Genomic DNA, 26021 nt, shown 5'->3' with positions numbered 1-26021 from the left:
AATTATGTTTAAAAAACAGTTTGACCTGTAGAAGTGGGCATTATATTTGCTGAAGGTACCTATTACACTGTGCAGTTAATTGCTATTAATAAGAGTAACTGAATGGCAGTGTTGATGGATGCATTGTTCCTTTGGGAAAGAGTACAATAAACCTTAAGGGGAAAATACATCCATCTATGTAGACAGGAAGAGAAAACAGTTTCCAGTCCACTGATGGAGCTTAGTGACCCTTAAGTGCTATCATGAACATTTAGGATATCATCAAACAGGAGTACCTGCATCTTTAGATACTGTCTTTACATTTTTTTTTAATTGTTAATGCTTTTAAGAAATTACCGGAAAAATCTTAAGGTTGCAAAAAGCACTCTTCTTGGACTGGTTCTAAGCCTTTTATAAGAGGAAAGAAATATTAGTGCCCATTTCTTTAAAACAATATGACCCTCCAGAATGGTGAAAAAATATTTAAAAACAAAAATATGTCTGTGAAGCTGCAGTATTCGGTGAAGTAGACCAACTCGTTTAGGTATTTTGTGTTTCTATTGTATTTTTGGTCAATCTGAACATTTCTGGAAAAGATTTATAGATATAAGTGCATAATGTATAAGATGATTATTTAGAAAAATATTCACAATTCATAGCAAAACATAACTCTTAACTACAGTTGATATAAACTAGTTAAAAAAATCAAAGACCTGTTTAACAGACAGGATATAACAGGGGCTTATGCCGCTTGGTTTTAAAATAACAGATGATGTGATTTACTGTGGCTTAAATTCTACCTTCTACTTAATTTCATTCAATCCCAAGGACAAATGCTAAGAAATAGTTCCCTTTTAAGCCTTAAAACAGCACAACAAAGCTTCGGGTATTTAGTGGCAGTGTTGAACACCATAGAAATGACAGTGTTATTCCATAAAGACCTCTACCTGCTTGTCCCTGTCCCCATTATGTGTCCTTTTCTCTCTACTGCTCCTGTCTTTTTGCTCTATTGAGTGCCATCTACAGCAGACTATAAGCTGCTGAGAAGCTTGCTTACTCCTGTATTTCCAGACACCTGTCACAGAGCATTTCACATGGTAGGTATGATGAATGAGTGGGTAAGGTGCTGTGCTGCCACTGAGTTTCAAAAGTGAAAATTCAGTACCTGTTCTCAGAGGGAGTTCACAATCCAGTGGAATAGACACATAAACAAAATACGGTAAGTGCTACTAAGCTAGAGGCTTGCACAAATTATTGTGGGTGTCCAGGAAATGGGGAAGGAGTCTTAAAGGCTTCACAGAGGAGACCTCTGAGCAGAGGATTAAAGATGGGAATGAGTTGTCAAGTGGCAAAGGCTATATCAGACAGAACAAAGCACATACTCAAAGGACAAATGTTAGGAGAATGCAGAGCTGGGAACAAGGAGTAAAGTGTCAGAAAATACGGCCAAAAAGATGATTGGAACCAGACTGTGAGGAGCCTTATTATGTTAAACTAAAGAGCTTGAATTCAGTGAATTTTTTCTGAGTGTGTATGTATTTTAAGAATTCATTTTTTTTGAAGTACAAGAAAGTTATAATGTATAGCTGAAAAATTTTTACAACATAAACATAACGAACACCCAGAATAAATTAGGCACTCGATATGTCTTATTGAGTCCCATCCCAGTCATTACCTCTCCCTCGGCTAACCATATACTGATTTTTAACACCATAGATTTTGTTTTTGAGTTATATATAAAATCATAGTTATCTGTCTGTCTTTTGCTCAGCATTGTATTTGTGAGGTTCACCAGTGTTGTATGTAGCAGTGGTTTGTTTTCATTGCTTTAAGTTATTCCATTGTGTGATATATCACATTTTATTTATTTATTTCTACTGTTCGTGGACATTTGGGGTTGTTTGTAGGTTTTTACTGTTAGAAATAATGCTGCTATGAACAATTTTGTCTGTGTCTTTTGTTAACAAAGATATGGATTTCTGTATATACCCAGGAGTAGTACTGAAAAGTCATCACATGTTGTTAAAAGATACACTAAAGCATATTAAGAATTTTGATAGGGCTTCCTTGGTGGCACAGTGGTTGAGAGTCCGCCTGCCGATGCAGGGGACACGGGTTCGTGCCCCGGTCTGGGAAGATCCCGCATGACACGGAGCGGCTGGGCCCGTGAGCCATGGCCGCCGAGCCTGCGCGTCCGGAGGCTGTGCTCCACAACGGGAGAGGCCACAACAGTGAGAGGCCCGCAAAAAAAAAAAAAAATTTTGATAGTTTTTTTGAGCAAAACTTGATCTAAATCAGGCAGCAGCAAAGCAGAAGTGGTAAGAAAAGCTCTACTGATACGAGCTTAGGGGAAGCCTTTTATGCAGAGGAGGTGGAAGCAAAGCAAGGAAATGTTGATTGGCTGTAGCTTAAGCAGTTGCTTTAGTTGGGAAAGGCTAATTGGCTATTTATGATTGGCTGTCCTTAGGTTTCGATTTTTAACCTTGAGGCATTACAGGCTTAGATTTTGGTTTGCTTACAGTCTACTAAAGCATTAAGGGCACCTCAGTTAGATGGCCTCTGTTTAATTTAAAGCATGTACATTGATCTTAGTAGTTACTGTCAAAAAGTTTTCCAATATGGTTGTACAAATTTACATTGGATACTAAGTTGCTCTACATTCTCACCAACACTTGATATTATCTGTCTTTTTCATATTCATCATTCTGGTGTATGTAAAATAGCATTGCATAGTGGTTTTAATTTGCATCCATGATGACTAATGGGGTTGAGCATCAATTCATACCTTTATTGGCTGTGGTATCCTTCCTTGTGAAGTGCCTATTAAATCTTTTTTATTATTACTGTTAGTTTGTAGGAATTATTTCTATCTTCTGCTAATTAAGTCCTTTATCCAGTACATGTACTACATATATCTCCTCCTATCTGTTACTTGCCTTTTTTCTATCTTTATGGTGGCATTTATTGAACAGAAATTTTCTGTTCAAAATGTGGAGAAGATGTCCTGAAGATTTGGGGCAGATCCATAACAGTCCATAAATGAGAGATTTCATTACAAACTCTTTACATTAACCAACTATAATGTAGAACAGGAGTTTGTTATTTTGGGGTTTTGAGATCTGTTGTTTTAACTATGTTTATGTTCTTAACGGCCTTTTTAAAAAGTGATTGGATATACTATTTTAGATTTTTCTTAAGTTAAAAATCCAACTGTATAAAGTGTTTCTAATTATAGTATTCCTTAGTTTTTTATTTTCTAAGTGTCATTTGCCCTTGTAGAAAACATTGTTTCTACTCAAAATTGTTTTCTATATGCTTTCAAATAATTTGTTTTGACCTGTTTTGCACTGATTTATTTCTCTTGTGCCTTGCAAGTATTTTAAAGTATCAGCTATTCAAATTAAATAATTTTCTATAGTATAATATGAGCAAATGATTTATCCTTCTCCTCTGACCTCTATAATGTACATTGAACACTTCTTAAGTGGTTACTGTCTGTGGCTTACTTAAACTTTTATCTTGACGGCATTTTTAACGGTTCAACGAAGTTTTTACACTTAGTGAATTTGGTTTTTTAATGGAATGATTAGAAAGTTCATCTCATAATATATTAATAGATTGGAAATATGCTGTAGCCATTTTTCAGAGGAGAGTAAAATTACACCCATTTGTATTTTTCCTATACCTTTATGTATTCTTTTGAGTTAGATGAAGAATAAGCTAATTTGTTGCCTTTAATTAGCTTCTTAAGCTCTCATTTCCTGTTCATTGTCTTTACCCTGTATGTAATGTAAGTCAGTATCAGCTCTATTTTTTATTGCATTTTTAAAAAGTAAAATGATCTAAATTTACTTGAATTCCTGTTAGTGTTCCTTCTTCTGAGATTAAAACTGGCAGGGCCTAGACTTTTAAAGAATGTTATACATGATATCCTTTTTTATAAAGGAAAGAACTCAAGAGATCATTTTCTAAGATCACTTAGTGAATCAGAGAAATAGTTGTTATAGCCCTTGAGTCAACTCTGAGTCCTACTTGGTAGAAGTTTTCTAATTGTAATCAGTAGGCTTGTTGAATACTGTTTTTCTCTTGATAATTCATGTCAGACTATATATTACTGAGTGTTCTGGCACTCCTGAGGAGAGGGTGAGCGGCATTATCCTGAGTTTTCCTTTTGTGGCAGATTTCCTAGGACTTAATAAATAAAACTTAACCAAAAGAAGGGTTCCTAGGATTCTTACCCAAAAGGCAGTGATTATAGTGCTCATAATGCTTTGAGTGCAAGGACCGTGTGCTGTTGATTATTGTCTCCCCTGAAGTGTCTAATGCATAATAAATGCTCAGTAATATTGTTGAATTGAGATGAGAATGTGAATCATTTGATAAAAATAAAGGAAAAAAGAAGTTGGCTATTTGATATACAGGAGACAACTAATCTTTAAAGGGTCAGATAAATTGGTTAGAACACTGACCAGTGTTCCTCTAATACGCAGAAATGTGTCCATTCAGTTAGTTGTATGGGTGGGTGCAGGGCTGTATCCATACACATTTCTGGCTTAGCTAAAGATCCAAGTCCTAATCGCTATCAAAATTTCCAAAACAGTCTGTGTTCCCTTTATCATGAATGAAGCTATGTTAGCTCCTTTAATGCTCTTCCATCATCCCTTCTTTGATTCCCCTAACACGGGGGTCCCAAAGCCCTGGGCCGCTGACTGGTACCAGTCCTCGGCCTGTTAGAAACCGGGCCGCACAGCAGGAGGTGAGCGGCGGGCGAGCCAGCGAAGCTTCATCTGCCGCCTTCCATCATCCCCCATCCTTGGTGTTACTGCCTGAACATCCCCCCCACCCCGTCGTGGAAAAATTGTCTTCCACGAAACCAGTCCCTGGTGCCAAAAGGGTTGGGGACCACCACTGCTCTAATATGTCCCACTTCCTTGTCAAGGGAAACATCCCCATCTGTGGTCTTATTTCATCCTTTTCTGCCTACTCTAGGAACTAATTGCATCAGCCATCTCCCTCTTTCAGTGTCTTCAATTTTACCTTCTTGAGTTAGTGGCATATTTTCTTCTATCATTTTCAAAGCTTTCCTAGCCTTACAAAAAAGCCTTGCCTTGACTCTGTTTTTCCTCAAGCTACTCTCCTGACTTTGTCTTCCTCTTTGCCATTGAAATTACACAAACAAGGTTTTTTTTAATAAATTTATTTATTTTTGGCTTCATTGGGTCTTCGTTGCCACGTGGGCTTTCTCTAGTTGTTGAGAGCGGGGGCTCCTCTTTGTTGCAGTGGCTTCTCTTGTTGTGGAGCATGGGCTCTAGGCGCGTGGGCTTCAGTAGTGTGGCTCGTGGGCTTCAGTAGTTGTGGCTCGCGTGCTCTAGAGTGCCGGCTCAGCAGTTGTGGCACACGGGCTTAGTTGCTTCACAGCATGTGGGATCTTCCCGGACCAGGGCTCGAACCCATGTCCCCTGCATTGGCAGGAAGATTCTTAACCACTGTGCCACCAGGGAAGTCCCCACAAAAAAGTTTTTATTCACTTCTTCACCTGACACAATGTCCTCTCCTCCATCTTTGTTCTTTTTGACGTTTCTTCAGCCTTTGACCTTCTTGACTCCTTCTATAGCCTCAAATAGTATGAGGAGGTAGGCTTTGGAGCTGGCTGGCTTAGGTTTGGATTCCTGCTCTGTGTGACCTTGGACAAATTCATGAGTGTGGTTTCCTCATTTGTAAAATGTGCATATGTGTGAACATACTTGCCTGAGAGCTAAGGAAAATGTGCTCAATTCCTTCCCTTCCTTGATTTGCTTGCTTTCTGACACGTTGCACTATCCTGTATTGCCATGCCATTTATGAGGTGGGTAATATTTATCATCTTCATTTGACAAATGAGGAAACTGAGGTCAATCATGTAGGAGGCAGCAGAGCTGAGATTCCACCTCAGAGCTGTCTCACTCTGGGGTCCAAAACCTTAGCCTCTGTGCTGAAGTGCCAGCATATTGAGTGGTTGGAGACTACAGTTTCTTCTTCTATTATCTGTCTTATGAAAACATCTTTTAATATTTCATGAAATGTCTGAACCAACGGAGCCTTTGTAATGAAATTTTCTTCCCATTTTTTTTTCTAGTTTGTGTATATGGCACAAGCACAGACAACTGGGGACCTTAAGTGGCCTTTCTTATGAAATTAGTTGGTAGCCAGGTGAGGAAGTATGGCGAGAGACAGAGTTTTGTGTCTAGATGGCACATAAAGTACCAAACTAAGAATTGAGGACACAGGCAGTTAATCATAACAGTAGTACTGAGTGAGGTGCGTAATTGTGAGCTTGCACACCGCAGCCCTGTTGGAAAGGGAATTGTAGCTCCATTGTTTTTGCAGACCAGAAAAGATAGAAGGTGGCTGTGTCCCTCCCTGAAGTACACCTTTTAGCGTTGTGAATGAAGTTCTTCTAGATCTTCATTGTGATAACATGAGCATTGCTCTGACCAGAGAAAACTACTGGGTTTGGAAATGAAATGGACGCATTACCTACTTGGCTATGGAAAGGATGGGCCCCCAGCACAGTATGCGGACTGCTGCAGGGTGCCATCATCCTCGTGGCCTGCACCCAGAAAGGTGAGAACATGGAGTAGGAGCTCTGTCAGGGCATTGAGTGGGATCGTGTCCATACAGCACTGAGGGCAGAAGCATGAGTTCCTGCGAATGTGAACTAGATTCATAAAAGACTTAATTGTTTCTCTCTCCTTCTCATCTTCTCTTCAGCATTGTGGCTGTAGGTAGGGTACTGATCTTCCCTCAACTTTTCCTGTACAGTAGTCATCTATTTAAGCTCTGGCAACTGCTTGGTAAGATACTGCCCTACCCTCTCAGTCTGTTCTCTGAATCTGTTGCCAGACTTGAGGATGATACAGAGAACCTGGAATCTTGATGTGGGGAGAGTTCTTTGAACTCAAAAGTGAAATTCATACCTTTGAGACAGTCGCTCAACAACATGCCTGCAAACTATATATTGCAATTACAAAGGAAAGGGCAGGCCTCAGATTTATACGCATGTAATGGGACCTCCTGCAGCAGCTGTTGCATTCACAGCCATACACATGTATTGGAACATCAGTAATAACATCTTTAAATTCAGAAGGAGGTGGCATAGCACTGTAGCCAAGGAGTCAGGCCTATATTTCTTATTTTATCAAATATTTAAGTACTAGAGAAGACCACGTCACAATACCTTGAATTATTGTCTCTCTCTTTACTTCCAAGGTAAGTGGATTTATTTTTAGGTGAAGACTATAGTTAAGACACTTTTCTAGAGTCACAAAGTGGGAAGGAGGAGCTACTGTATTTCTACTCTTTCACTTTCTTTATATTAGAAAGTGAAATGTCTGTCCTCTGATACATTAGTGCTTTGTGAGATGTGTATTAGTTTTATTTAGGCCTAATCACTGCTTGCTTATTACGTAGTTGAGATGATAATTTATGTCAGGCAGGCTACAAAATGTCGATGTACTTTATTACTTCAGTTATGGATATAGGATTTCTTCCACTTGCAGAATGATCTGTTTTGTTGTACCGGATTAGAAAATTTTGTTCGGTGCTTTGGCAGGATTAGGCTAAGGCATAATCTTATTTTTATGAGACTTTGTTGTATGAAAGTATTGTTAAGGAGCAAATTTTAATATGATTTATATCAAAACTCAGCTAGTTTATCATAAGCAGGAAAGGAACTATTGGGCTAAAACTAGTAAATTTTTTCTCTAATAGGTAATTAATAAAATGTCTCCAACATCCCTAAAGATCACACTAAGGCAACTCATGGAGGGGTCTTCCAAGACCTTGCAGGAAGTATTAACTATGGAATATCGGCTGAGTCAAGCTTGTATGGTAAGAATTTTTCTTTGAAGTATTGTCATTTTCTAGTTATGAAAGTCATATATGTTCACTGTAAAGCATGTAAAATATAGAAAATTTATAAACAAGAAAATTGAAACTATCTATAAATCGACTCTATGAAAATACAACAGGCCAGTTAGCTTAAGGCACGTGGGAATATTGCTCACAGATTGTTAATAAGCCTTTATGAAACAGCAGTTACCTTTGCATGTAATTGTAAGAAGGACTCTAACCTCATGTGAAATTCAGAATAGAAATTTTAACCATTTTACAGGCATAGTCTCTGACCTTGGGCAAGAAGCATAAATTCTCTAAATCTAAATGCACAAAGAGAAGTTATTAGTCTTTTATATGTTTTAATTAATAGATTAGCATTGAAAATACCATTATAGATACACTTAAAATAGGCAATAATCACATAGAATATTATTGATTTCATGAAATATTTCAGAGTCATACTGATTTATTCTTACAGATGAAGTCTTTTTTTTAAGTTTTTTTTTTATTTTCTGTGGTACGTGGGCCTCTCACTGTTGCGGTCTCTCCCGTTGTGGAGCACAGGCTCCGGACACACAGGCCCAGCGGCCATGGCCCACGGGCCCAGCCACTCCGCGGCATGTGGGATCCTCCCGGACGGGGGCACGAACCCATGTCCCCTGCATCGGCAGGTGGACTGTCAACCACTGTGCCACCAGCGAAGCCCCCCAAGATAAACTCTTAAAAAAAAAAAAAAAAAAAAATTATTTATTTATTTAGGCTGTGCCGGGTCTTTGTTGCGGCATGTGGGATCTTTCAGTTGCGGCATGCCGACTTATTAGTTGCAGCATGTGGACACTCAGTTGCGGCATGCAAACTCTTCAGTTGCAGCATGCACGTGGGATCTAGTACCCTCACCAGGGATCAAACACAGGCCCCCTGCATTGGGAGCACAGAGTCTTACCTGGTGGACCACCAGGGGAGTCCCCAGATAAACTCTTTTAAAGCAGAATTATCTCTTTTGTGTTATGTGTAGAGGACCCTTAGATTAATACGCTCATGGCCTAAAGGAAATATTATGTTTAATAACTAGAAAGCAGACATACCTAATGGTCTTCGATGTCCTGAAATAGTGAAGATATTCAAAATAGTTCATCCAACCATAAATTAAGCTCTATTAGTCATATATTGAGGTCACTCCATAGGATGTAAATGGCAGCTGAGGTCTTTTGTTTATTATGAGTAGGTACTATGCTAGGCACTTTACGTGCATTCTCTCAGTTAAATATTACACTGTCTGTAGAAGGCAGGTACTATTATTGTTTCCACTTTACAGATGAGGAAACAGTGGCATAGAAAAGTAAAGTAACCCGCCTAAGGTGGTGCATCTGTTAAGTGGCAGAGACATGGCGTGTGAAACCAGATGGTCACGCTCCTGACCCCTACCCAGTACACTTCACCCAGTCCCTGTTTTTCACTGTACATTTAGTGTACTGCCTGGATTGATTGAGTCCCTCCTTCCTTCATTCTCTCAGAAAATATGTTTCGCTATGTGCCAGGCACTGTGCTAAGTATTATGCTGTTGTATGTCCTTGTTCTCATGGGATTTATAGCCTCCTGAGGCTATAAAGAACAAGTAAACAAAATAAGTAAAATAATTACAAATTGTGGTAAGTGCTGTAGAGGAAACCTACACGGTTGGTGATAGAATGATGTGAGGACAAGAGGGAATGGGGGAAGCAAAGGGAAAGCTTTAAATAAGTAGGTCCAGGAAGACATCTTTGAGATGTCAGCTCATCGGTGACCTGAAGGGTGTGAAATGAGAATGTTGAAAAGCCTCGTGGGTTTCAGCAGGGGGTGATTTGGTTTTAGGAAGGTAATTATTGCTACTGAATGATGACGGAGTTGGGGAGAGGATTCAGAGTGGATGTAGAGATCAGATATGAGTTTACTGCAGTAATCCAGGTGCAGAACAGTAGTGGCTTAGACTAGAGTGGCAGTGGAGAGAAGTAAATGGATTTGAGACAAATGTAGGCGATAGAATTGATAGGCCTTGATGGATATGAAGGAAAGAACACATTTAGGAGTTGGAACTTAGAGGTGTGGGTTAGAGATTTAAGTCTGAGAGACATTAACGCCAATTAAAAAAAAGAACACTTTGGAGATTTATTTACTTAACAAATAAGAGTGCTTACCATGTGCTAGGCACTAATATATAGGTAAACAAAACAGAGACATCCCTGCCCTCCTGGAACTTACTTTATAGTGGGGGAGATAGACTATAAACAGATAAATTTGTAAAATATGTAGTATATTATTACAGGTGCTAAGGAGCACAAGTAAATCGGGAAGGAGGGTATGGAATACAGGGGGACAGGAGTTGAACTTGTAGATAGGAAGACCAGAGAAGACCTCACTGAGATGATGTTCTTTGAGTGAAAACCTGAAAGAAGTGTGGGAGTGAGCCATGCACTATCTGGAGGGCACCTGACGTACAGAGCTCTGAGGTGAGGGGTGGCCTTCCTGTTCTAGGAACTGCAGTGGGGCCTTGCTGATGGAGTGGGGCAGGGGTGGTCGGGGAGTGAGAAAGAAAGGAGGTCAGAGCGGACAGCATAGGGAAGGGCTGTGCAGAGCATACATGGCCATGGAGGTCTTTATAAGACTTTGGCTTTTGTTCTGAGTAAAATGGGAAGGCACTGGATGTTTTCTGAGCAGAGGAGGGACAGGATCTTATTTTTAACAGAATTGATCACTCAGGCACTGATGTGTTGAGTTTAGAGTGGATAAGATCATATAGAAGGAAAATGAGCAGTGGAAGAGAAAATGGACAGAGGTGGGAGAACCAGGAGAGCGTGGTGTCATGAAAGCAGGAGAGGAGTGTTTCAAGGAGGAGGGAACACTGCCAGAGCCTCTAGTAGACGAGGATAAAGGCATGCTTTGCGTTTGGCAATACTGAAGTTACAGATGATTTTGGCAAGCTATCTCAGGGGTGTGTGGAGGCAGAAGTTGCAGTGTGGTAAGCTGGAGGGGAAGTGAGTAAATGGGATGTGAAGAATTGAAGACTGTGTGCACAACCCTTTCTTCTTGAAACAGAAATAGGGTAGAAGCTGGGACTGTGGAATCAATTGAGATTTCCTTTGGAAGATACTAGAACATGTTTGTAAATGACTGGGAATGAGCCAATAGGGAAAAAGGATTATATTGATGATACTAATAATAGTTAACATTTACTGAACACTTACTGTGTGTCAGATGCTGTGCTGGAATGTGGATTAAGATAATCTTAGGATGGATGTGTTGATATTACCATTTCATATAAGGAAACTGGGAGTTAGAGAAATTACTAGCCCAAGGTCACATAGTTACTGTGTAGTAGAGCCAGGAGGTGAACCCAGGACATTTGAACTGCATGCACTCAACCACTAAGTTATACTGCCTACATTGATGATGGCAGGAAAAGAGAGACAGGTGACCTTCTCAGGCTTAGTCCTTGAGAAGAGGGCATATGAATGGGAAGGCAGGGGAGGATTGGCCTTTGGCAGGGGTGGGTCCCTTCCTCCTTAGACGGGAAAGGGAAGGCATGTGCAGATGGCTGTAGTTGGGCTGCAGATGTTTTGGTGGGAAGAAGAGAATGTTCTGTCTTAGGGCGTCTTTTTTTCTTTTTTAAAAATAAAGTAGAAGGTTAACTCATTAGCTGGAGAATATAGTGTAAAGAGTAGAACTTGCTAGGGGAAGAGGTTGAGGGGACAGAAGACAGTTGAAGTCATTATCTTGCATTGGGGAAGAGAACATGGATTGTGAGGCAGTTTTCCATGCCTGTTTGAGATTGGTGATCATGAATTTTAAACGAAGCCAGTCACAGTTGTATGATTTTTCTGCAGTAAGATTTTAGCTGCTCGAACACAGGCAGAGGTAAATAGTAGGGTTCAGCTGGTGCTGAGATTTTGCCAAGATAGAATAAAGGGCGGGGGGAAAGGCTTGAGGGAGATAAGGGCGTTTTCAAGAAAAAAAAAATGACCGCATTAATGAACTGGGGAAACTGGGCTGGATGAAGAGCAGTGAAGCCAAAACAAATGGTGAGAAAGTCGCGTAGATCAGTGGAGCTCAGTTAAATCAGGGATTTGTAGCAGTGGAGATATTTGAGCAAATAAGAAAAGGAGGAGGTGATCAGAGTGGGTTCTCAGAGGTGGTCCAGTCTCTGAATGTCATGGCTCAGGGTGTGGCCACGGAGTGGGGGCTAAAGTGGCTGGAAGAGAGGAGATGATCAGGAATGAAGATGCCCAGAAATTCTGCATTTAATCTTGATTTTCTTTCAGAGAGGCCATGACTTTCATGAAGGTGTTAGGGCAGGTAAGTGACAGTTGTTTCCTTCCTGGCTATTATGGAAATAGGATTTTTGAGCAGATACTATTAAAGAAAAAAAAAAAGATGATGGTTGTTTGATTAGTGAAAATCAAACTTTTATAAAAATTGCAAAGTGTTTTTTTTGAATATTACCAACTGGCATATGAGGGAAGACCAGTCTTTGAAACCAGTATTGTTTAAAAAATTCCAATAATGTGGCCACCGCTCCCTAATGTATATATAAGAGGTAATCATTCTCCTACAGTCACATGGACTCCCTCTGCTAAGTGCAGCATGAGTTTGTAAATTAATTCTGCTGCTGAAGCCTTTGCAAAGTACGTTTATTCTCCTGCAGAAAGGCCTGAAGTCCTCTCTAAAATTCCAGCTGTGTTGGACCCTACCATCCACCTCTTTGCCTGAACCTAGCAGTTAAACATTGACATTGAGAAAAAAACATGGCATAATTAGTAACATATGCTACTATTATTAATTTCTATTTTTGCTTATCATCTTCAAAGTAAGAATATTAAGAAAAAGCTAGTGAAGTAGTTGATTTTTTTTGTTCCTAGCAAATCTGCAACCATTTCTTTTTATGTATAAGTCCATATGCCTATAAATAGTAGCTGTCATTTATGTTGTATAAAATGAGTTCTTTCACTCTGCTTGTATTTTACATATCTAATTTTCTTATGTTTTTATTTATCACTTTAATATAGTACAGACTCTAGATATACTTTATCTGAATAAAAGGTTATGCTCTCTGAGCTGTAAGCTTCAATAAACACTGGTCACTGTGGTAGAATTCTCTTCATTTCTGGCATGATATAGTATAAGAAAGAAACAGATCCTTTCAGAGGACACGTGGAGTTGAGTCAGAGGAAATGGCTGTATGTTTTATAGAAAACATGCATTCATCCTACTAATTCCCTGCAAATTCTTGCTGCATGTGGATCAGAGCTTAGACCTCTGATTTTAGGAGGACCTGTGTGCTACTTGGATTATGTTGCTAAAGTATTCATTCATTATATGTTATAGCAGCCCTTCTTAAACTTAGAAAAGAAAGGTATTGTCTTTTAGATATCCTGTCAATTATTTTAAGGAAAAAGAGCTGAAACCAAGCAGCACCAAAGTTCTGATTCATAGCCCAGGTGCTTATCAAGCTACTTTTTAATGAAGAGAAAGTATGTACCCTCATCTTTCAGCATAACCTCTTTATTCAGAAAGCAGTATCTATTCTGGGTAAAACTGTTAACAGGTTCTTACATAACCAAATGTTTGCTACAATTTACTAATTATAAAGTATGTTACCGAATTAGATAAAATAAACTATCAAATTAGGGGAATGGCTGTAAAAACTTCTTACTTTTAACATCTAGAATAAACTTCTTCCTTTAGAAGAATTTACAGGAAAAAAATTTTTAAAGGATTATCTCAGAAGAGCTAGAGAGCTACCAACTGGAATTTGAGTGGGTGCCTCATGAAACCTGAAAAACCTGAGTTGTCTACACGGCAAGAACTTGTTTTATCTATGCTAGAATAAAAATTTTGTTAGTTTGAAATTAAATAACATGCAAATTTGATTAATATTCTCTTTCCATTTGACCTTCAGTGGACTGTCAAGGAGGTAGATAGCATTGACCCAGAGGGCTTTTAGGGAAGAGATTCTTGTAGAAAGAATGCTCCAGGATTGTTTTTATTTACTCTGTCCAGGGAATGTAAAACTTTCAAACTGGCAGGGATCATAACATCAGTGTTCAGTATCACCACTGATCTGACACTGGAATCCTATAGTTAGGCAGCCAAACCTTGAGAACCTCCAGTATCCACATTTAATTATGCATAAAGCCCCCTTCCCTCTACCTTCTGAGGCAGCCTACTGCCTTTGGTTCCCAGATTGCTTCTTTAACTATTTCGCCTTTTAGTGATTAACTCATTTTTTAAGGTTCACTGTAGGCTTTGTATGTTTAAATACTTTAATTCCCCACAAGAATTACGCACATTTTAAGCATGGCTGAAATTCCTTACCACAGCCAGACTAGGTACAGCCCTGTTCTTTCTTTTTTGTTTTTAATTTTTTGAGATAATTGTAGATTCAAATGCAGTGTAAAAAATAATATGGAGAGATCCTGCATACCCCTCACCCAGTTTCCCAAATGGTAACATTTGTATAACTGTAGTATACTATCACAACCAGGAAATTGACATTCTCCTCCCTTTTTAAAGGAGGTTATGGATTGATTGCCTCATACTTAAAATCCTGTGGGGATACTGTGTGGCTACACCAAGTGATGACTACACTGAAATAAGAGAAGCAGAGCTTCTCGTGATAACCTGAAGGTGGTCTGGTATTTTAATTCAGTGTGAGCTAGAAGATTCAGCAAAACAGTTGTATCCACATTTAATTATGTATAAAGTCCCTTTTCCTGTACCTCAAGTAAGTTTCCTCTCAGTTCAATGTGGAGGAGGTTAGAAGACAGATCTGCGCTCTACCCACTCTCCTGCCTTCCCTTTAAGCCACACCAACTCTGGTTTTACCTCTTTTATAAAGAGCTAAAGAGAGATTTCATTTATTATATTATTAGAAAAAGAAAAAAGAGTTCTAAGGCTTAAACCACTGGATTAATTCAGCAGACTGTATTCAAGCTAGAGACATCAGGCTTAGCAGGTGAGGTCATCATCCAATTTTGTGAGGGCTTAATTTAAGGGGAAAAAGAAAAAGGAACACATACAAAAATTTCAACTTTGCAGAAAAAGATGTGCTATAGAAAAATATGCCTAGTCCAAGGTAGTTTGTGTCAATTCAGTAATTAAAATCTGGTAATAACCAAAGAGAATACTAACGTTTCTTATGTCTTGACAGTTTTAATAGATAAAGACCAGAGTCCGAAGTGGAAACCAGCTGATCTAAAAGAAGTTACTGATGAAGCTTTGAATAATCACTTCAAATCTCTGGGAAGTAATGATTTGAAATTTTGAAGAGACTGGATTTTTAAAGTATTATTTTGGAGCAGAGTTGGCAAACTATGGCACATGGGCCAAAGCCAACCTGCTGCCTTTTTTTTTTTTTCATATATCCCTCAGCTAAGAATGGTTTCTGCATTTTTAAATGGTTGGAGAAAGAAATCAAAGACCAATATTGTGTGGCATGTGAAAATTACATGAAATTCAAGTATCATTGTCCATAAATAAAACTTTATGGGAACATGGCTTTACTCATCTGTTGACATATCTGTGGCTGCTTTGAGTAGTTGCAGTAGAGATTATAAGGCCTGCAAAGCCTAAAATATTTACTGTCTGGTCCTTTTCAGAAAAATTTTGCCAGCCCTATTTTAAAAGATGGGAAAATTTGAAGGTTTTAGATTCTTGAGTTAGTATATCTAATTGAAATGGGAACTTTATGTTTTGGCTTAGGGTATTGGTTTTTAATGTTGATTAAGTAAACTTATGTATAGGTTATAAAAACTAAAAACAATTTTTTTTGGATACTGTGTTAACACTTCATAGAATTTTCTCCATATATAAATCTGTTTTAAAATAATTATGAGTTTCTGTAGCTGAAGTGTTCCTTTTATAATGATAGAAATCTCAGGCAAAGAGAAAAGCTTATTATGAGGTTGTCTTTCCAGTATTATCGACTCAGCCTTGGCTTTTTCTGAAGTTAACCAGAATCTCTTCCTATGGGGAAAGTAAAAGCATTATTTCTTGTTGTTTAGAGTATTTGCTAATCTGGCAGAATGAGGCATTAGAAAACTCTAATCTCTAAGATAGAGACACTCTGCCTTCTGCAATTTACATCAGACTTTTGTGTGATAACAGTAATTTGTTCTTACACAGTTCAAATCAGGAGAAAGGACTTGAAAACAAGAGGACTTCTGTTCAAAATAGAAGTACCTTCAGTAATTGGTGCTGTTGACAAAATAAGTTTTTTTAAGGTACACAACTGTGGATGTTCCAGACTTGGAATGTTAATGTCTAGGTAAGAATTATTTTTAAATTAAAGATCAGCTTATGATTTACTTTATAGCTTGGTACAATTTTTCCATAATTCCAAACCCCTCAGAAACTAAGAGAACTTTAGTTTTGTGAAAGAATGAAAAGCAGGCGGAACCGGAAAAGACATCAAAGATTATATCCTGCACCCTTCTCATAGATGAGGAAATTGCAGTCCAGAAGGAATTGCTTTAAATTTTCTGTTCTCAATATACTTAACATGAAGCATTTTTCTTCCCCCCAAAATTAGGAACATATTTGGAAAAAAGATGCCATGATAATGAACATGTTTACATTTATATTCTTAAAGCTTCTAAATGTGGATGTGAATGATCTAAGAAAATACTTGTGTAAATGGACTTTTATTTTCTTTGTATTTGCTAGAAATGCAGAAAATGTTAAGTCCTTTATGTTAAAAAATTTGAAATCACACAATGGTGAAAAGCATTTGCTTGCTTCAATTAAATAAGGACTCATAACTAGTTAATTGCAACTAGACTTTTATTGAACAGTTAGGAAAAATGTTTTCACAAAAATATTTGGGAAAAAATATACCATTTCATAGCTAAGTCTTACAGTGAAGAGATTTGCTAACAAAAGTTGTGTTTTGCCAAGTAAGATGTAGGGAATACATCTGAGCCTGTGCCCACTGCTCCAAGGAAGACATGTCCAGTTTGGTCACACAAATACAGGATGGGGGCATTATGATTAAGCAAACAATTTATTTGTTAGAACTTTGTTTTTAAATTACTGTTCCTTGACATTATTTATAATTTGTCTCTAACTTTTGATTTCTCAAACTATATAATTACAAAAGTATAGTTCCCCCATCTCATACAATGCCAGTGATACTGAGTAGGATATATGAGTGTCATCTACTTCATTCAACATGTCTCTCTTTAATACTTATAAGGCAGTTTGACACAAATGATTCCTTTGGGACTAAGATAATTTTTATCCCCTTCAAAATTGTGCTTTAAGTGCTAATAACCATAGGTAGTTTGCAAAGAACTGATAAGGCAATGGAAAGTGGAGAACTGTCAGGTCAAAGGCCTGTGACTGAAAGGTAATAACTAGCTTTCAAAAGACACTGAACTGGGAAGGGAGCAGTGAAGCACATGTGTGGGGTTATGTGAGTTTTCTTAAATGAGGAATCAGCACATTTCTCTCTGCTAACCTGCTGCTTCCAGAGTTGCCCCCTGCAGGTTCTTTGTCATGCGGGTGGCACTCATCTGCCCCTCTACTGGATGTTCTTGAGGGAGAAGATTCAGTGGTTGGGCACATGTGAGTGTGGTAAAGAACGGAACGGAACTTGGCTACTGTGTCCTTCCCCTCAGATGAAAACACTAGAAACTCGTTTTTGGAGCCTGACGTGAGTGTTGTTTCTTGGGCCCTCTTTTCCCCATTTTCTTTTCCCTTATAATTTGGCCACTATTCTTATTTCTTCTGTGTTTGTGATCTAAGTTGGAACAAATGTTTCCCATTCCAGTAGCTAATAATTTTTTCAGTCTTCTGTTCTCCTTCCTTCTCAAGCAGCCCTTCTACTCTTTGTTCATGAAAGACCTTCAAAATGAAGTAAATCCAATATTTAAAGATGAAGGTATGTAAGAAATTGAATTATCGTATCAAAGATGTTCTCATTTATCTTGTCATCTAGGCCAAACTATATCTTGATAACAATCATACGCAGTATATTTGTTGATCCAGCTCTTTCCTGCCTGCCCCCAACTTGGTTTATCCACTAACTCACTGATTATGCAAGCCTTTGTAGTTCCGTGTCCATGGTTTGACATATTATACAGCGTACGTCTCCGTAAGTGTCTGTATGTCACAAGATACTATACTGTTAAAGTGAGTCAGGGGCAAGGGGGTGGTGCTCAGTGACAAAACCCTATTGCCATAGTATCAGAGAGGGTGGCAACAGAGATTAGACCCTTAGATACGGGTCTGGCAGGCCTGCCTGTATTTTACCCCTAGAAAATAGAGGCCCAGGGCAAAGGAGGAACCTGAGATCAAAATATTTAGATATAATCAAAGCCTACTAGTCTATGTCCCTATGTATGCTGAAAAATTTAGTGTGATGCGCTGCTTTTATATGGCTTTGTGTTCTCACCATAATATGTATTATCTTATATACTTACTTATATCTTTTAAACAGCAGTGACCTTGCAGCAAAAGTATCTGATGTAAAATATAAAATGAATGAAAAACGGCAACATCTAGGCTTTTGTCTGAATCATTAGTATAAGCACTCATAAACCTAAATTTTTCTTCATGAGCTGGAAATATGTTTTGCACTTTTTGGAAACTTTCTGTTCTTAGCCTTGTAACTTCAGATCCTTGTATAAACAGGGGTGGTGGGTTTTCTATTTTGTAAAGTTGCTAGATTATAAGTACAACAGGACAGTACAAACCCTGGGATTAGGTGAAAGTTAAATGACCAGTTGTCCAAAGGCAACTGAAAAGTGGCACACCACTCACTTCAAAAGAATTTTCTTTGCCAATTTACCTTGGAGAATTCAGTCTATTTGATTGTGGGTTTCAGAGTATAACTGCTAAAATTAGAGGTAGCAATTCTGCCTGCTTATAAGGTCATACACATTTATGTCATTAGAGGTCACAAGCCTTTTTCTGCCTTTCTTTAGATTTCAAGGACAAGGGTCTGTTGTATCTTAATAAAAGGATCTAATTGCATGGGCTTAAATAATTCCTATTCCAGTTAAACTCAATGTGTGGCAAATCTTGATGAAAAGATACTTGTAAAGATTCAGTCTCAATTATCTTACAAGTTACATCTTCTAGTACCTTCTTCCCCCTTTCCTGAATTTTCTGTTACCATTGATCTTAAACAGTACTTACTTTAAAAAAAAAAAGGTTTCCTAAAAAAGTAGCCAAATTTATGAAAATAGTATAGTATATGGCTATAAATGCCCCATGGGCTTTGTTATCATTAAAAATACACATGAGTATTCCCTTTGGAAGAGTATTTGATCTTTTGTAATAACTATAAATTCTCATGCATAATCTGGTCCCACAGTAATCTGAATGGTGATTGCCCATGTACCAGCCCCTTGCATCTGTGAGACAGTAAAGCTTAACATACACGCAGCACTGAGACCAGGTTCTTCTTTCCACCTTGCCAACTAGGGCTTCTATTACTTTACAGTTTTCTGGATTGCTGTTTATAAAAGCTCCCTTGCTTGTTTCCTTGTATAGTAATATCACTGGGCTACCTAATTCAATGCAATAAACATTGTCATGACTTCTGTAAATTGTATATTGTTAAGATGCTTATATGCAAAGCCTGAGTCATCCAGTAACAGGTGTGATTAGTTAGGGCCCTGAGGTTCAAGGTGATGGTTATGCTTTTCATCTACAAAAGTAAATATCTTATTAAGGACATAGTTCACGGTGGACCTCTTCCACATGGGTTGCTTTCTAATGCTTGGTCATTTGTGTTAAGAAGGGGAGGGATCCTTGACTCAAAAGATTTTGGCAAACAAGACCCACTGTTAACAGCTATGGCTTGAGTGCCCAGGCATTTCAAGAAAATCCTTTTCATATCTTGGTTTTTTTTTTGTATAAATTGACAAATATTTTAAAAGAATGTCTTTAAAATGACCATTTTGAAAACACAGGTTTTAAAAATTCTTATTTCTTTGGTGATGGCATTGTTGCCTCTGGAAGTGGTGTGACACAGCTGATTACTGTGGCACCAGAGGACTTACATTTAACCCTTTAATGACTAAAATCCAAGACCAAGCAGATAGAAATTGCTGTTAATGTAGAACTGCTTAAAACACTTCATTTTAGGTATTCTTAGACTCTTGATGGCTATCGAAATATTTTTCTTTACACCCAGATGGAGTTATTTGTATTTATTCACACCAGTTTTTGCTGTTGTTTCATGTATTTAAACTAGCACCAACTTTATCCACAGTTGGAGAAAGTGTCATCATCCTACACACAGCGTCAAGGCCCCTCACTCTCAATATATGGGATGTCATAGTACTTGAGGTGGTTGCCAGCCCACTGCTGCAAGGCATCACTCAAGATTTCCTGGGACAGGCGGTGTGCAAATTCAAAGACCACAATTTCAGGCCCTAGGGGTTCCTTCACTTCCTCTTTGACATTAACTAGAGAAGGCATCCTGAGTAGAAGTCTCTCTTCAGGCATAAAGTTTTCTTGACTCTCATGCCTCTTCTCACTCTCGAGTGTGGTGGGAAATGGGAAAGTTTGCTTTGATTTCATGCAGCCCATGTTATGAAGAGCTTTGACTGAGTGAAGGAAAGCAGTAGCAAAGACTACTTCAATAGCGTCTTTGGAAAACACCAAGCATTTGTCCACTTGATATTGAGCAGTGCTTTTCCTCTCCAGGCTACTTCAGAAATCAGTGTTCCCTTTCACCAATCTTCACATATAGTTTATCTGTCAAGAGAAGGGAAGTTTCATTTTGAAGTCATAGAATGCAAACTACTGTACGATTAGGTAGCAAGTAGAAACAAATCTTTACCACTTTCATCACTTGGAGGAAATGTAAGGTAACAACAGCTTTATCTTAATAGAAAGAAAAGATAATCATCTAAAAATGGCATTTAGAAATAGGAAAATGTCTTTTCAAGATCAGGCAAATTTTATAAAACTGACAACAAACTTTTGCTACCTTGGATTTATTTATATACACCAGGGCTCAGCAAACTGTAGCCTTCGGGCCAAATTCTAGCTGCCTGTTTTTTCAAATATAGTTTATTTGAACATAGGCATGCTCATTTGTTACGTATTGTCTATGGCTACTTTCATGCTTTAGTGGCAGAGTTTAGTTGTGACAGAGACTGTGTGGTTTGCAAGCCTAAAATATTTACTCTGGCCCTTTGGAGTAAATATTTTCTGACTGACTGACTCTGATCTATACTGTTGAGGGAAACAAGCATATCAAAATTTGCTCCTGCCTCAAACATCATGAGCCTGCGTCCCTTGTTCACACATTTACAACTCAAAGAGCAGGACAGAATGATGGTCTTTCTTTACACTAGGGCCAACTCTAAACAACACAAGTTAGACATGGCAAAGCCACCTATTTTTCCTTCTAAATTAGATATTATGAAATTATGAAGCAAGGACAAGATGGTGGAGTAGAACGACGTGAGCTCACCTCATCTCACAAAAACACCAAAATCACAATTGCTGAATGACCATCAACAGAAAAACACTGGAAGCTACCAAAAAAGATATCTTACACACAAAAACAAAGAAGCCACAATGAGATGGTAGAAAGGGTGCACTCGCAATAAAACCAACTCCCATATCTGCCAGGTGGGTGACCCACAAACTAGAAAATAATTATCTCACAGAGGTTCTCCCACAGGAGTGAAAGTCATGAGCCCTACACCAGAACCCCCAGCCTGTGGGTCTGGCATCAGGAGGAGGAGCCCCCAGAGCATCTGGCTTTGAAGGCCAGTGGGGTGTGATCACAGGAATTCGACAGGACAGGCAGAAAAAGAAACTCCACTCTTGGAAGGGTGCACACAAGGTCTCATGTGCACCAGGAACCAGTGGAAAAAGCAGTGGCCCCATAGGATCCTGGACCAGACCTGCTGGTATTGGAGGGTCTCCCGTGGAGGCAAGGGTGGGGGGGTGGCTCTGGCTCACTGTGGGGACAAAGACACTGGTGGTGGTAGTTCTGGGGAGTACTCGTTGGTGTGAGCCCTCCTGGAGGCCCCCACTTTCTCACCAAGACCTGGCCCCACTCAACAGACTGCAGGCTCCAGTATGGGGAAGCCTCGGGCCAAACAACCAACAGGATGGGAAGACAGCCCATCAGCAGATGGGCTGCCTAAAGTCTTCCTGAGCCCATAGCTGCCTGCCAGACACACCCCTTGACATGGCCCTGCCCACCAGAAAGCCTGCACAAGCCTCTTAGACCAGCCTCATCCACCAGGGGGCAGACAGCAGGAACAAGAGGAACTACAACCCTGCAGCTTGTGGAGTGGAAACTGCAAGCACAGAAAGACACAACAACAGAGGAAAATTCCCATACAAAGGATCAAGAAAAAAGCCCAGAAGAACAACTAAAGGAAGTGAAGATAGGCAATCTACCAAAAAAAAGAATTCAGAGTAATGATAGTAAAGATGATCCAAAGTCTTGGCAAAAGAATAGAGGCACAGAACGAGAAGATACAAGAAATGTATAATAAAGAGCTAGAAGATCTACTAAAGAACAAACAGAGATGAACAATACAATAACTGAGAGGAAAAATACAGTAGAAGAAATCAGTAGCAGAATGAGGCAGAAGAATGGATAAGTGAGCTAGAAGACAGAATGGTGGAAATCAAAGATAAAATATTGAAACAAGTGAAAAGCAACAAATAACATACAAGGCAATACCCATAAGGCTACAAGCTGATTTATCAGCAGAAACTCTGCAGGACAGAAGGGAGTGGCATGATTATATTCAAACTGATGAAAGGGAAGAACCTACAACCAAGAACACCCAGCAAGGCTCTCATTCAGATTCGACAGAGAAATCAAAAGCTTTACAGACAAGCAAATGCTAAAAGAATTCACTGTCAGACCAGCTTTGCAACAAATGCTAAAGGAACTTGTCTAGGCAGAAAAAAAAAAAAAAGACTACAACTAGAAACAAGAAAACTACAAATGGAAAAGCTCACCGGTAAAGGCAAACACACAGTAAAGGTAGGAAATCATCCAACACAAATATGATATCAAAACCAGCAATCATGAGAAGAGTACAAATGCAGGATATTAAAAATGCATTTGATATTAAAAGACCAGCAACTTAAAACAATCTTATTTATATAGAGAGTGCTATATCAAAACCTCATGGTAACTGCAAACCAAAAATCTATGATAGAGATACACACACAGAAAAAAAAAGGGATCCAAACACAACATTAAAGATAGTCACCAAATCACAAAAGAACAACAGAAGGGGAGGAAAAAAGACCTACAAAAACAAATCCAACACAATTAACAAAATGGCCATAAGAACATACATATCAATAATTACCTTAAATGTAAATGGATTAAATGCTCCAACCAAAAGACATAGACTGGCTGAATGGATACAAAAACAAGACCTGTATATAAGCTGTCTACAAGAGACCCACTTCAGACCTAGGGACACAAACAGACTGAAAGTGAGGAGATGGAAAAAGGTATTCTATGCATATGGAAATCAAAAGAAAGCTGGAGTAACAATACTCAGACAAAATAGACTTTAAAATAAAGACTTACAAAAGATAAGGAAGGACACTACATAATGATCAAGGGATCAATCCAAGGATATATAACAAGTGTAAATATATATGCACCCAACATAGGAGCACCTCAGTATATAAGGCAAATACGAACAGCCATAAAAGAAGAAATCAACAGTAACACAATAATAGTGGGGGAATTTTCATACCCCACTGTCATCAATGGACAGATCAGACAGAAAATCAATAAGGAAACAAATGCCTTAAATAACACATTAGACCAGATGGACTTAATTGATATTTATAGAGCATTCCATCCAAAAGCAGCAGAATACACATTCTTTCCGAGTGCACATGGATCATTCTCCAGGATTGATCCATGCTGGGCCACAAAGCAAGCCTCAGTAAATTTTGGAAAACTGAAATCATATCAAGCATCCTTTCCAACCACAACGCTATTAGATTAGAAATAAACTACAAGAAAAAACCCTTAAAAAACACAAACACATGGAGGCTAAACAATATGCTACTAAACAATCAATGGATCACTGAAGAAATCAAAGAGAAAATAAAAAAATACCTAGAGAAAAATGAAAGTGAAAGCACAACGATCCAAAACCTATGGAACGCAGCAAAAGCAGTTCTAAGAGGGAAGTTTATATAGCAATACAATCTTACGTCAGGAAACAAATAAACCACCTAACCTTACACATAAAGCAACTAGAGAAGAACAAACAAAACCCAAAGTTAGTAGAAAGAAAGAAAGAAAAATCAGAGCAGAAATAAATAGAAACAAAGAAAACAATGAAAAGATCAATGAAACTAAAAGCTGGTTCTCTGAAAAGATAAAATTGATAAACCTTTAGCCAGATTCACCAAGAAAAAAAGGGAGAGAGTTCAAATCAATAAAATTAGAAATGAAAAAGGAGAGGTTACAACAGACACCACAGATATACAATAGATAATAAGTGACTGCTACAAGCAACTATATGCCAAAAAAATGGACAATCTAGAAGAACTGGACAAATTTTTTTTTCTCTCTTTTTAAAAAAGTTTTGGCCATGCCCCACAGCATGTGGGCTCTTAGTTCCCTGACCAGGGATCGAACCTGTACCCCGCTGCATTGGAAGCATGGAGTCTTCACCACTGGACCACCAGGGAAGTTCCCTGGACAAATTCTTAAGAAGGTAACAATCTTCTAAGACTGAACCAGGAAGAAACAGAAAATATGAATAGAATCACAAGTACTGAAACTGAAACTGTGATTAAAAAACTCCCAACAACCAAAAAAGTTCAGAACCAGATGGCTTCACAGGTGAATTCTATCAAACATTTAGAGAAGAGTTAACACCTATCTTTCTGTAACTCTTCCAAAAAACTGCAGAGGAAGGAACACTCCCAAGCTCATTCCACTTGGCCCATCACCCTGATACCAAAACCAGACAAAGATATCACACAAAAAAAATTACAGGTGAATATCACTGATGAACATAGATGCAAAAATCTGCAACAAAATACTAGCAAACAGAATCCAAGAACACATTAAAAGGATCATACACCATAATCAAGTGGGATTATCCCAGGGATGCAAGGATTCTTCAATATGTGTAAGTCAATCAATGTGATACACCATATTAACAAACTGAAGAATAAAAACCATATGATCATCTCAACAGATGCAGAAAAAGCTTTTGACAAAATTCAAAACCCAGTTATGATAAAAACTCTCCAGAAAGTGGGCATAGAGGGAATGTACCTCAACATAATAAAGGCCATATATGACAAACCTACAGCTAACATCATACTCAATCATGAAAAGCTGAAAGCATTTCCTCTAAGATCAGGAACAAGACAAGGATGTCTATTCTGGCCACTTCTATTCAACATAGTTTTTTGGAAGTCCCAGCTACAGCAGTCAGAGAAGGAAAAGAAATAAAAGGAATGCAAATTGGAAAAGAAGAAATAAAATTGTCACTGTTAGCCGATGACATGATACTATACATAGAAAATCCTAAAGGTGCTACCAGAAGACTATGAGAGCTCATCAATGAATCTGGTAAAATTGCAGGTTACAAAATTAATACACAGAAATCTCTTGCATTCTTATACACTAACAACAAAAGACAAGAAAGAGAAATTAAGAAAACAATCCCATTGGCCATTGCATCAAAAGAATAAGATACCTAGGAGTAAACCTACCTAAGGAGGCAGAAGACCTGTACTCAGAAAACTGTAAGATACTAATGAAAGAAATAGAAGATGACACAAACAGATGGACCATGTTTTTGGATTGGAAGAATCAATATTGTCAAAAATGACTATACTTTCCAAGGCAATCTACAGATTTAGTGCAGTCCATATCAAATTACAAATGGCATTTTTCACAGAACCAGATCAAATAATTTCACAATTTGTATGGGACACAAAAGACCCCGAATAGCCAAAGCAATTGAGAAAGAAAAACGGAGCTGGAGGAAAATCAGGCTCCCTGACTTCAGACTATCCTACAAAGCTACAGTCATCAAAACAGTATGGTACTGGCAGAAAAACAGAAATATAGATCAATGGAACAGGATAGAAAGCCTAGAAATAAACCCATGCACCTATGGTCAATCAATCTACAACAAAGGAGGCAA

The 26021-nt window shown here is 38.4% G+C and overlaps 2 protein-coding genes across 5 annotated transcripts in view; one reads left to right on the top strand and one right to left on the bottom strand.

The window, feature by feature from the left end:
- Positions 1-15383, top strand: part of HIBCH (3-hydroxyisobutyryl-CoA hydrolase) — an 87181-nt gene extending 71798 nt beyond the window's left edge. For 3 of the 4 annotated variants that reach the window (XM_079923478.1, XM_079923480.1, XM_079923481.1), the window contains 3 exons: positions 7729-7848; positions 12150-12183; positions 15038-15383. In XM_079923478.1, coding sequence (XP_079779604.1) covers positions 7729-7848; positions 12150-12183; positions 15038-15153 — 270 coding nt within the window. In that variant the 3' untranslated portion in view covers positions 15154-15383. The remainder of the gene's footprint in view (positions 1-7728; positions 7849-12149; positions 12184-15037) is intronic. The other variant, XM_079923479.1, reaches the window with a different exon arrangement.
- A 4117-nt stretch (positions 15384-19500) lies between these two features.
- The window catches only part of LOC307187433 (small membrane A-kinase anchor protein), a 29801-nt gene continuing 23280 nt past the window's right edge, over positions 19501-26021 (bottom strand). The window contains exon 2 of the mRNA XM_079923482.1: positions 19501-20595. Within this exon, the coding sequence (XP_079779608.1) occupies positions 20140-20427 (288 nt within the window). The 5' untranslated portion in view covers positions 20428-20595 and the 3' untranslated portion in view covers positions 19501-20139. The remainder of the gene's footprint in view (positions 20596-26021) is intronic.

This window comes from Stenella coeruleoalba (genome assembly GCF_951394435.1).
Source record: "Stenella coeruleoalba genome assembly, chromosome: 6".
Lineage (NCBI taxonomy): Eukaryota > Metazoa > Chordata > Mammalia > Artiodactyla > Delphinidae > Stenella > Stenella coeruleoalba.
Note: the sequence above shows the minus strand (reverse complement) of the source record. Positions and strands in the feature narration are given on the sequence as shown.